The following is a 12,822-nucleotide window of genomic DNA, read 5'->3' as shown; positions in this document are numbered from 1 at the left end:
ATGTGTACTCATGGACGGAGTCACTTACTGTCCATGAGGCACGTGTGTACTTGTAGAGAGAGGGGAGAGCAAGATGGGGAGAGGAAAAGGGAGGGGAATGGGAGGAGGAGTGAGGGAGGGAAGGGGATTCAATTTCTGACATGAGTGGCCGTACAGAGAGTCCCCGGGGCACTTCATATTTAAGGGTGTGGTTTTCAGAAAGACACCCATTCACCACGCCTCACATGAATTAGAAAACTTTGAAGTAGAGTTTGAATGTTAACCCCCAAAATGAACCTCAACTTGCTTCATCAAGTGACCCTTAGAGAAAAGTGTGTCTGGAGTGTATTTCCCAGGTTTCTGCTATTTTAACTTTTAGTAGCGATTTAGGCTGTGCAAACTGAACTTTACCTGCAGGTAAAGAGAGCAGGGCCTGTGGCCATGTGGGATTCTCTGTGACTATCTACTTGCTTGATACTTCTCAAACACATGAGAAGGAAGGAATGATTCTTCCCTCACATTATGATCCAGAAATCTGCAAATTTCCCCCAGGAACAAGTTGCCATCCTTCCACTTTCCTGTATTGTTATCAGGACTGACAAGTGCCGGTGAATTCAGCCCTGGGAAAGAGGTGTTCCTTTGAAAGCTCTGATGTCATCGGCCACCTTCTCTGAGCTTCTTTCTTGGTGTTTCTTAAGTGAAGTTGCTTAAACTTCAACCACAGCTCTCTGACTCCACAAAGGTATCATGAGGAAATTAATAGAAATGTGGGAAGTGCCATGTGCTGAAGAGATTGCTGGCTAGGTGTGGCTGCCAGGAGTGCTTCCAGTCTCCCTAGGTGTGGCCACCAGGAGTGCTCCCAGTCTCCCTAGGTGTGGCCGCCAGGAGTGCTCCCAGTCTCCCGTGACTGCCGCAGTGACGAGCACCGTCCCATGCACCTGTGCCTCTCCCTTCACTGCCTATGTGGTTTCACTTTTAAGAGCAGATGAAATACTCAGAGGCCATATTAGTATAGTGAGTTTATGAACAAACCCCCCTTAGTATTTCCACTGGCTCCTTGTAAGAAGAACACTAGCCCAACCCCAGCACAAGGCAGATAGGCTGGGCCATTAGGATTCGCTGGAGGGGGAATCAGGTGCTAGAAGTAGGTGGATGAAGGAGAAAGACAGACAGCAGGCTGGCCGCGAGTGCCATGAGGGAGCCAGTTGCCTGGGTTACCATACAACAATAGAGCTGACCAATAGACCTCAGAACATCAGGGCCACCAAAACAAGGAAACCTGGAAGACTGTCACAACTAAGGGGAGCCAAGAAGACAGACCACCAAAGCCATTGGTATTTTGGGAATTATCCTATAGCAGAATGTGGACATCATACATATAGAAATGATGGAAATCCTTAAAAGGCATAGACCTTTGTCAATGACAATACGTCAGCATTATCTCATTAATTTAAAACCATATCACACTAACAGAAAGATGTGAGGAGAACACAAGAGATATATGGGGGCTCTGGACAACCCATTGAATCTTTCTATAAAGTTAAAACGTGAAAAAAGCAAGTCTGTTAAAAGAGCAGAAGTTTGCGGCTGTGTAAACAAGAGGATTTTTTACTGAAGAGCAATGATTCTTTGAAACTGATGTGGTAACTAGGAGATGTGCTGGTGGTGATCCTGTAAGACGAGGCATCCGGCAGTGTCGTAAGTGCCTCTAACAGTTCTGGGAATTAAAACATGCTTCCATTTAGCCTTGTTAGGTCAGCAATGGCGAACTATTGCCTGTGGGCCAACCCTGGGCCATCACCTGCTTTAGTAAACAAAGCTCTGTTGGAACACAGCCAGCACACCATCACATGTACACATGGAACTTGGCTGCTTTGCCACAACAGTGGCAGCAGAGCCCAGACAGTCTGGAGAGGCCAAATAGTATTTGCTCTCTAGCCAAGCTCCTGGTTTAGGCTGAGTGCAAAGTAAAAGTGAGGCAGGCTAGTTGGGTCACCAGGGTGCACTGGGGTGGAATCAGGTGTTAGGAGGAGATGCATCAGGAGGAAGCGAGAGAGGTGGCGGGTGGGGCTTGAGTCGGGAGAGCCTCCAGCTGCCCGGAACCCGAAGCTTGCAGAGACTATCCTATTTTCCCCCGGAACTGTATGTTAGCCACAGATTCTGTCAGGCCGTGTGAGACCCACCTTTCCAGCCCCCTTTCTAGGTACTTTATCTTGGCTTCTAATCCTATTATTTTATTGTTCCAGTTGTCCTGAAAGTAAGTCACCAGAAATAAACACACTATCTCTATGCTACACTACCAAGCTCCGTATCTGAGTTCTCGTATTTGTTATCGTATTTGTTGCTTAAAAGTGACCTTGATGATTGTATTGCCTGTTGACACTAAGTTCCTGTTGATAAATACTGAAACACACACACACCAACACACACACACACACACACACACACACACACACACACAGAGAGAGAGAGAGAGAGAGAGAGAGAGAGAGAGAGAGAGTTAGCCATGATGAAGTCTTTGTATCATGGAAGTGAGCAGACGGAGACCTTGGCTTCTGCCTGCCCGGCCCATGCCAGCTATCCTGCTCACCTTGCATTCTGAGTTTGGTTTCCAGTATTCTAGATGGTCTCCATGTTTGCTTCTTCCCAGCGTTCTGTCTTAACCTTTAAACGCTGTCAACTGTGTAACAGCACCCAGCAGACAAAGCCTGAGCTTGATTTGTTGCTGCCCTGCCCCCACCCATGTGATTCTCTTGTCGATGACAGGTGTTCTTGGTAAGAAAGAAGTCTGTCTGTCTTAGTTTGCCTTTGAAGACAGAAACAGATTTGAAAATCAGTTGGAATCCCAGCAAAAATCCTAGTGTTCCTTTCTAATGCTTGGGTAATTCCTAGTCATTGAGAATTTTGCTGAAACATTCTCTTTAATTTTCTGCATAGAAGAGGATTTCTACATGCATTTATTCAAGTATGACCAGTTTACAAAAAGTGTAAGTGATCAGATACAGAATTTGATGACAGTTCAGTGTGAATGAGACTTGTTTTCCAACATCATCGATTCAATTTCTAACTCATAAAGTTTTTTCTGAATTATTTAATGCTGGTTGCTCACAACTCATAATGCATGTGTCATTTTTGAAGTTTTTATATATAAGTTTAGGTTTCTAGACTGGATCAGAAATTCTTTAAAGCAAAAAGCTTAATTGTAATAGAACTCTGTAATGTAATGGCTACTTAAAACATTATTCTATTCTGAAAATATATCCAGAGTTCTCCCTTCACATGCCAGAGTTCCTCAGTAATAGTCCATCTTGTTAAAGATTCCAGTAGAAAGTGGAAATGGGTCTCCCAGAGCTACAGAAGGAGCAACGGAAGCAAAGCTTGGATGTCTGAATTGGTGGGAGGAGATTTTCTGAACATTGTGGCAACTTGGAAATATAGTCTACGTGAAAAGGGTGTGGGTGAAATGGGAGAAGCCTGAATTGTTGCCAAAACAAACTAGTCACTGGCTGTTGGGGTCTTAGTTAACTAAGATTCTGGTGTGTTCTGGAGTTCTCTTATTAATAACCCCAATTCTAAACATCCCATGAATTATGGTAGACCATGTCTTGTAGATGTCACTGTTTACAGTGTGGCCAGACTCTATCTTCTGTTGCCTGAAACTGAGAAAAAAAAATGTTGAAAATACACATAGCAATTGACAAGGGACTTCACAAATACTGACTCTCATTCCCAAGAATAAGAGTTGGCATTCTTTTTCCTTTCATTTTTTGGTAATTCTTTTTACACATTTCAAGTTCTGGTTTTTTTAAAAGTATTTAAGTCAAAAGTGGTAGCTTAACCCCAGAGTTGGAGAGGCAGAGGCAGATCTCTGAGTTCAAGGCCAGCCTGGTCTACAAAGCAAGTTCCAGGACAGCAAGGACTACATCGAGAAAATATGTCCTGAAAAACAAAACAATGCAAAAAAGCATTTTTAAAATATTGGTTCTGAGAGGAAACTGGGAAAGCAAGTGTGTCTGGGAAGTGCTGCTGCGTCAGAGCCAGGCTGCAGGCTGTAGAGAGCTGCGTGACCTCTGGCAAATGCCATCATCTCTCAGTTTCCCCTAGTAAATTAAGACTTCCCAGCAGGGTTGACAGTCTACTATGATGTCAGGGCGGGATGCAAGAAATGTCGAAATCATCCCTTCCTAAAGAGCAGAATTTAGGAATTCAGTCTTAGTTGTTATTGCCTGTCTGCTCCATCCACCCCACTCAGAGTCTTGTACACAGGGTTTAGAATTAAAGGGACTGTCTACTCAGCCTATAGCAGAATCCAATCCCAGGCCTCTCGGTGGCAGAGGCTGACATTCTTGCTGCTCAGTCTTCTCAGTGTTCCCATGCCCTGTTCTCTATGCCTTGGGACCCAGCCTTGTCATTGCTTCTAGGCCAGTCATAACTGTGTCTTACCTGCTGATCTTTATCTTCCCCCGGCCCTGAGTACTCAGATCCATCACTTCATTGAGCCTGGGTATAGAAAACCAAGGCTAAAAGGCAAATACAGATGACTTAGAGTACGTGGAGGGTCCATCCTGATAAGTCCGTGAAAAGGGCTTTGAATTTATGTCTTACAAAAATGTCATAAACAGACTATGCATTTAAGCTACCTGACCTCCTAAGACTCATAGCTCAGTCATATGGTCCACTAGAGTCCCTCAAGATGATGTGGTTGGCTGCAATCCGAAGCTCACTGCCTCTTACTGGCATCAAGGCAGGATGATGCTGTGTTCCCTAATCTGGACAGAGCTCAAAACTCAAAATTCTAAGTCGGGCTGGAAAGATGGCTCTGCAAGTGAAGGCAGTTGTTGCCAAGCCTGGCAACATAGATTCAATCCTTGGGAGAGGAGAGGACCAACTTGTGTGATTTGTGGCCTAACTTTCACATGCTACACGTCCTGACAACACACTGCACCCACCACACACACATAGTACATAGGTTTGGTTTGGTTTGGTTTGAATTTTTTTTTTTGGTATTTTTTGTTTGTTTGTTTTTCAAGACGGGTTTCTCTGTGTATCTTTGGCTGCCCTGGAACTCACTCTGTAGACCAGGCTAGCCTTGAACTCACAGAGACCCCCCGCCTCCGTCTCTGCCTCCCAAGTTCTGGGATTAAAGGCATGCACCATCACCTCTTGGCTTAGGTTTGTAATTTTTAAAATCTATATCCAGTTTCTACCAAATATTCATTGGTTTCACACCATCGTAAGTTGATGTATCTTCATTTCTAAACTCCTTCTGGTTCAGCTCCATTCCAGATTTCTTTGAGTCAAGAAAGTAGCAAGTGGCCCTGGGCAATTTGGGGGAAGAGATGATGGAAGAGGAACAACCGGATTCCTCCTGCTATAGGCACACTGGTAAAGTGAGGGCAGGAGCCCTTTTCAGCAGGGGTGTTGGATGCTGGAGTGAGTTAGCATGTTGCAGAGGCCCAGCAGAGTGCCCAGTGCCCAGTGCCCAGTGCCCTGGACTGTCACGCTCCCATCCTCCTTCAGCCCCTTGCCTGGTTTCAGGTCAGGAATCCCCAGTTCCTGCTGAATCTGCCAGTTTGTTGGCTCCTATCACACGGGCTGTTTGTGTTTGCGTGATTCCATCCAGCTGTGGGTTTCTTCCCTTTCGCCTTTTATGGGATGGGCTCTGAGCCAAGGGTACTTCATCTGGCGTCCATGGGACCTGGGCTTCCCTTCCATGGATGAGCTTCAGAGGCTCTGTTAGTTTGGAAGTTTTATGTTTTATTTCTCTCTTTTTATTGCTTACTTTTAATATCTTAACAAATGTATACATCATCTCCTAGCAAAATTCTCACCAAATATAATCATCTATCTTTAGCAGATTTGAGTTTAAATTTGGTATGGGTTGGTCTGGGATCCTGAGTTGAGTTTTTAACCGGCTCCCAGGTGTTCCTTCTGGTGCCGCTAAGATGGTCTCACTCAGAGCGGTGACACCGGGAGGGCCTCTGACTAGCTGTTTACCTTCTTTGGCCCACTAGCTTTTCTCACTAGGAAAAGGTGAGACTACCCTTTTCCTATAGCAAGTTATATGGTCACCAGAACCAGCCACCCCATACTGGAATTCTTATCACAAAAGGTGTTTCCATGCCCCAGCAGCTGAATCTCTCTCTTGACCTCTGCATGTTCTTCTCCATTAGCCAAGGATGAGCGGTTGCACACCAAGGTGAGCACCATGCCTTTTAGCAGCCAACCATGGAGCCCCTTATTCTAACAGATGAGTGACCAATCTGACTTCAAAATTCCATCTTGAAGACTTGGTATTTATAATTACCAGTTTCAGTTAGTTTTTAATAAAATGGGACCCAAGGAAAGAAGGCTGGACTCAACACTTGGATAAGCCATCCGGCTACATGGAGGTACAAATGACCTGTATTGTAGAGCTTGTGACTGGTCAGCCCCTACCATGTATCTAGTCAGGAAATGGAAGTTCTGAGGGATCAAGGGGAGATATACATAAGTCACTGCCCATTACAGCCCCAGGGGATAGAGCCCTGGATACAGAAGAAATTGTGTTGGTTGTTGTTTTTCTGTAGCCATTGACTTTCCCTTTTGTGCCCATGTGACAAAGAGCTAGGATACTTTTTAAGTCCTCTTGTGTAATCTTGCCTCATAGTAAGCCAGCCAGAAGCCAGGTGGACAGTAATTCATCCATGGGAACTTGCTCCTCCTCTGCACACCGTAGATACTGCATCGTTTCCTGTCTTCTGGAGGGGATGGCTCTGCCACACTCCTAGAGTTTACTTGTATGTGAAGGTAGCTTCATGGCTGTATATCATTCCTGGTCCCTTTCTCTTCCTACCTTATCTATCCCAGGGATAGAATAGTCAATGATTTGTGAGCCTTCAGTGGAAACAGGACCTTTTGCCTCTCTCTGTGGGACAGTGTTTCTTCAACAGAGAGTAACCATACCCCTTCGGTCAGCTCTTCCCTGTCATTGGTCTGGGTAGTGCTTCCAAGGCCTGCTCACCATTACCACCTGCCTCGTCTTTCTCCACCTCAGTTAGAGGGGGTGAACAGGGAAACACAGAGGCTGTTCCATAGATTTCTTCAAATGTCCGAGTCCCGCAGACCCGTGTGACCTTGGTGATTTGCTGAATCTCATGAGACCTCCATTTTCCTATCCTGAAAATCAGAATAACCTCTACTCATGGCAGTGGAGTACCGGGATTAACTGAGATAATATATAGGGAGCTTTAAGTGCCCAGAAAATACACAATAACAATAGCTGTTGTCATGATTTCACTGTGGAAAGAGACTAGAACTGAGCCTGGTTCTCCTTACAGGTAGGGTCTTACTATTTGCAGACAGAGCTGGGCCAGTTTAGCAGTTTAGCCCCACCCACCGATGAATAATCCCCATGCTCCCAGGGAGCCTCTCATTTATGAACTTGGAAGCCTTTCTCTCCAGTTTCCCTCACCGATTTATTTCTCAGTGAAGATGTAGGGGCATGGGTGGCAAGGTGCCCTTCGCTTCAGAGCAGGACTTTGCCTCTGCCCCCTCTTCTAAAGTGATGCGAAGGTAAACTGTTCACACTGTCTTCTCTCGAAATGTCATGCGCGTCATAAAACTTCTCACACATAAAACCAAACTTAAGTATCAAGGCTTTGGACTCAGTGTGTGAGAGGACTCAGGAAAAAGAAATCACACTTCATTAAGAAGAAGAAAGGCTTTGGAAAAAAATCTGTACAATATACAGTGTGCTAACTCACTTCCAGGAAGCAATTGCAAAATAGACCACGTTGCTGACAGCGTCAGGAAGCTCACACATGGATTTGAGGTTCCCAAACAAGATTTTGATGGTTACAGTGAAGTGGTATATACCCAGGCTCTGAAAAACAGTTCATCCTTGAATCTCTTTTGGGTTGGAATGTTCCACAGAGCGGTTCCCTGACTTTTCTGTCACATTCTGAAGTGGGGGTTGTTTGTTCTATAAGGTGCAGGATTCAGGGAGAAAAATCAAGTCTAGAGAATCCCCTTCCCCATCGTCATAGAGCACCAATAGCCTTCCTCTGCACAGGAGGGCATGCTCTTTCTCTCCCGTGTGTATTCTGGGCATCTCAGCATTTCCGATGGTCTGTATCTTCTGCAGAGGGGTTGTTATGCTGCAGGTATTGTATTTGATATAGGCTTGCCTTTTCTGACCAGACAAGGAAATTCAAAGGATGATGCTGCTGTCACTGCTGCCAAGCTCCAGTCACATGACCGTGCATTCCCAGGACTTTGAATACAACAAGATTTAAGATAGTGTTTTTGGTTCTCTCTTGACGATCTCTGTCATGTCTCTCATTGTTGTGTGTAGTGTGCTTGACAGTGTGGTCACTGTGGGAAGGCAGGTTTCTTCAGCAATTGCTTACAATACTGTTTACGCTTTTCACATAGGTGGCTGCACTCCAATCCCAGAGTCAGACGTAGACGAAAGATCTCTAGAGGAGTCTGCAGAGCTGTTTACCAACCACAAGCACCTCATCGAAGAGACCCCTGTGCCTGGTGAGACTCTCTGATCCGCTTCTGACATATTGGAGTGTTTTGAAAAACGACTTGTTTTCTAACGTCTTCATCTTGGTGCAGGTGACTGGGCAGTGTTTCCATTTCTGTCGGTATTCAATCCTACCCCTCTTTGTTTCTTCTTCCCAGAAGTTGCAGCCCTCCAGGGAGTTTTGGAATAGTCGGAGTCAAGCTAACTTGACGGAAGGAAGACGCCCTTTCTGAGGCTGACCCTGTATGGACACTGTGCTCCTACCCTGGTGCTGTGCCAAGCTCACCCCTGGAGGTGACTGCGTGGAGATGGGGTCGGAGCTTTTGTGTGTGCTAGGAGGGCTTGGACTATCACAGACCGGTCATCCGAAAGACAAGATTTGTCTCTTCTTCCCAGGAAAACTGTTGCTGCCTTTAGTCATGAGTGCTTATAGACAGAGGGTCTAGCAAGATGGCAGAGTTTGGAAACAGGCTTTAAAATGCAGGGATCCAGATGGAAAATAATTTGATAGCCCATTTTTTTCACAGAATTCTTATGTAGTAAATGTATCAAGTTTAATAAAGCATCTAATTGTCAAACAATAACTTGGACATAATTTATAACAAAGGTTATGCGTATGATTTCTCTGTATTATTTTAGAGAGACTGAAAAGTTTGATACTCCCTAGTAAGACTTGGGTGTGCCTATTTAATAGGTAGAAGAAGTGTTCGGAGCTGTCACTGCATTTGCTCTATTGAGCTAGCGTGGATAGGGTGACTTCCTAGTGGTCCTGAAAGCACTTTAAGGAAGCTGGTACACTAACATCCACTTTTAATCACCCTCTGAGTGATGCCTTCCACAAATCCATGGACTATAGGGAGCCACACCTTATTATTATTAAAATAGAATTATATTATTATAATATAATAGAATTATATATATAATTATATATATATATATGTGGAATTATAAATTACAAGACTTTTACTTACTTTGGGTTTTGCCTAAGAGTAGGATTCAGATTAGTTAAACATGCCCATGTTAGTTTCAGGATACCTCTCAATCAAATCTCAGAGGGAAGTGGCTTATAGTTTTTTTTTTCTCAATATGTGAAACATCACAAATGCAAAAGATGCCTTCTTTGTTATTTACAGTATCCTTTTGTAGGAGACAGAACAGAAAATGTAACAGCCTTAATTGTATCGCACACAAGAGGGGGTAGCTTCTAGCTTGTGGCTTCATCTAGCATAGGTACTGGAACAAAGATGTCGTTCATAGTCTGGTGTGTGTCACAGCACTCTCTCCTGTCTTTTCTGATAATATCTCACCACATAAACCAAGCTGGCTTTAAACTCACAGTCCGTCCCTTCAACCCCTATGTGTGTGTTTCTAATTAGCATTCTTCAGCGCAGTCTCCGTCTTGACTTTCTCCGTTCATTTGCCACGACTCATCTTTCTTTTCCTTCATCCATCTCCTACTTCCCAGTACCTACTTCCTGTTCTGGCATTTGTGGAAGTGGGGAGGACTGGGTTTTGTTTTGGATCTGGATTCATGAGACAGCATTTTTCACTTTGTAAGTCTGGAACTCACTGTGTAGCTCCAGGCTGTTCTTGAACTCTCTATCAGTTGAGGTTATAACTCAGTATGTTCAGTCCTGGGGTCTGTGAGCTCCCATCCATGGTGTGGTGGTTTGAATGTAATTAGCCCCCATAAGCTCACAGGGAGTGACACTATTAGGAGGTGTGGCCTTGTTGAAGTAGGTGCTGTCTTATTGGAGGAAGTGTATCTCTGTGGGGGTGGAGCTTGAGATCTCTAGTTCAGCTCATTTCCTATTGCCTGAGGCTCGAAGCCGCAGAATTCCCAGCTCCTTCCCCAGCACCATCATATCCCACCATGATGATAATGGACTGAACCTGTGAGTTGTAAGCCACCCAATTAAATGTTCTCCTTTATAACAGTCGCTGTGGTTGTGGTGTCTCTTCACAGCAGTAGATACCCTAACAAGACCCATGCGTTCTTGGCCAGATTTCCAGGACCTGGAATGCATTCCCTCCTAAGGAGAGGGCCTTCCATCCAGTCAGACATGATTGTTTCCCCGAGTATCTGTGCCATTATCACACAAAGAATGCATGGCGAACCTTTCATTACCGCAGCTCCCAGCGTGCAGCTGGGTAGGACTGATGATATTGATTTTGCTCCCTGTTTCCGTTTCATTGGTTTCTGCCCTGACACGCACTGTTCCTCTCTATCTCCTGCTTTGGGATCAGTTTATTCTTGTTTTCCTTTGTCTTCGCGTCCTTGTCAGGTTGCTTATTTAAGATTTCTCTGGATTTTTAAGTAGAGACACTGAGAACTATCAACTTCTTTCTTGGGACTTTTTTTTTTATCCCATAGATCTGGACATGTTATGTCTTCATTATCACTTAATTTCAGGTTTATTTGTTTTTTTATAAAAACTTCCTTCTTGATTTCTGCAGTGACCCATTCACCCCTCGATAGTGTGTTGTTTAATGTCCATGAGTTTGTATCGTTTCTTTTCCCAGTTGATTTATAGCTTTATTCCATTATGGTTGGATGGAATACCAGTGGCTCTTGAATTTTTCCTTTTTTTCTGAGACTTGCTATGTTTCCTGATATGTGATCTTTCCTAGAGAAGGTAACTTGAGATCCTGAGAACATTGTGTGCCTCTGATGTTTGGGTAAAATGTTCTATAGCTGTCTGTAAGGTTTATTTTATTTAATTCCAATTTATTTTCAAGTACTTTTTTGTACAGGTGATCTGTCTCATGGTGAGAATTGTGCATTGAGGTCACCCACTATGACTCTGTTGGAGTTAATATGTGATTTTAAATCTAGCAGTGTCTTTTACAAACTTGGATGAGCCTTTGGCACATATGTATTAAAATGGAGTGATCACCTAATCAGTATTAAATAGCCCTCTTATTTCCATGTGCTTGGAATACATTCTTCTGTCCTTTCCCTCCAGAATAGTGTTTAGTCTTGGCCTTGGGGAGGAAGATGTTCTTGGAGGCAGTGATAGGCAAGGTTTGGTTTTCTAATCCACTCTGATATTCTGTATTTTTTGGTAGGGAGATTAAGACCAATGATATTTGAAGTTCTTATTGAAAGATAAGTATTGCTGTCTATCATTCATTTGGTTTGTAGTATTTGGGAATGTCTTGGTCTTCTTCTGGTTAATGTGTCATAGCATCTTAGTTCTCCCGCTGCAGTCCTTCGAGAATGTTTGTCTTTCTCTTCCGACTCACCCAGCCACTGCTAGCCTGTAGGGCTGGCTTGGGAGTCATGCATTCTCTTATCCTGTTTTTGTCGTGGGAAGTTTTTCTTCCATCTTCAATTATGACAGATAGTTTTGCGAGGAACATTAGGCAGGGTTAGTATGTGTGCTCTTTAAGAGTTGGAAAGATATGAGTCCAAGTCTTTCTTGCTTTTGTGACATGGATTGAAAAGTCAACAGTTATTATAATGGGTCTGGCTTTGTTTTTTGTTTTGTTTTGTTTTTTGTTTTTTTGAGACAGGGTTTCTCTGTAGCTTTGGAGCCTGTCCTGGAACTAGCTCTTGTAGGCCAGGCTGGCATCAAACTCACAGAGATCCGCCTGCCTCTGCCTCCCGAGTGCTGGGATTAAAGGTGTGGGCCACCACGGCTCGGCATGGGTCTGGCTCAGTATGTGACTTGGTCCTTCTCTTTTTACGACATTCTATATATTTTCTTTGTTCTCTACATTTAATGGTTTGCATATAATATGATGTGAGTTTTATTTTGGTCCTGTCTGTTTTGATGTTGTGTGCCTCTTGTGTCTGGGCTTTCTTATACTTGGGAAATTGTCTTCTATGATTTTTTTAAAGTTGTTTTCTATGTCTTCTACATGAAATATTTCTCCTACTGTTATGCCTAGGATACATAGCTTTGTCTTTTCATGGAGTCCCAGAGTTCTTGCATGTTCTCTTCATACATTTAATGAAAATATCATTGTCCTTGACTAGCTGTTCTAATTCCTATATTTCATTTTCATACCCTGATATTTTCTCTTCCATTTTATCCATTCTATTGATAAGACTTTCCATTGCAATGCTTAACTCAGATTTTTTCATTTCCCTCATCCTGTTGGTTTGAATTTTCTTCAGTATTTCTATTCTTTTATTAAATCCTATTTTCATATCATGGACTGACTTCCTTTTATTCAGGTGTCTGTAGTCTTCTGGAAAAATATTGGTGCCTTCTTGAGTTGACTTTTACCATAGTTGTAATAATTATTTTAAATTATATATCTAGAATTTGATTCCATCATTTTGATCAGGATCATTCATTATAGAGTTGATCATTTTTGGAGGA

The 12,822-nt window shown here is 43.5% G+C and overlaps 1 protein-coding gene across 3 annotated transcripts in view; it reads left to right on the top strand.

Moving 5' to 3' along the window:
- Bbs9 (Bardet-Biedl syndrome 9) overlaps positions 1-9,075 on the top strand; it is a 405,148-nt gene extending 396,073 nt beyond the window's left edge. For all 3 annotated transcript variants that reach the window (XM_048446631.3, XM_048446632.3, XM_048446634.3), the window contains 2 exons: positions 8,395-8,502; positions 8,650-9,075. In XM_048446631.3, the coding sequence (XP_048302588.3) occupies positions 8,395-8,502; positions 8,650-8,681 (140 nt within the window). In that variant the 3' untranslated portion in view covers positions 8,682-9,075. The remainder of the gene's footprint in view (positions 1-8,394; positions 8,503-8,649) is intronic.
- Positions 9,076-12,822: the final 3,747 nt, after the last annotated feature.

Source organism: Myodes glareolus, chromosome 4, assembly GCF_982192425.1.
Source record: "Myodes glareolus chromosome 4, mMyoGla1.1, whole genome shotgun sequence".
NCBI classification, from domain to species: domain Eukaryota; kingdom Metazoa; phylum Chordata; class Mammalia; order Rodentia; family Cricetidae; genus Myodes; species Myodes glareolus.
Note: the sequence above shows the minus strand (reverse complement) of the source record. Positions and strands in the feature narration are given on the sequence as shown.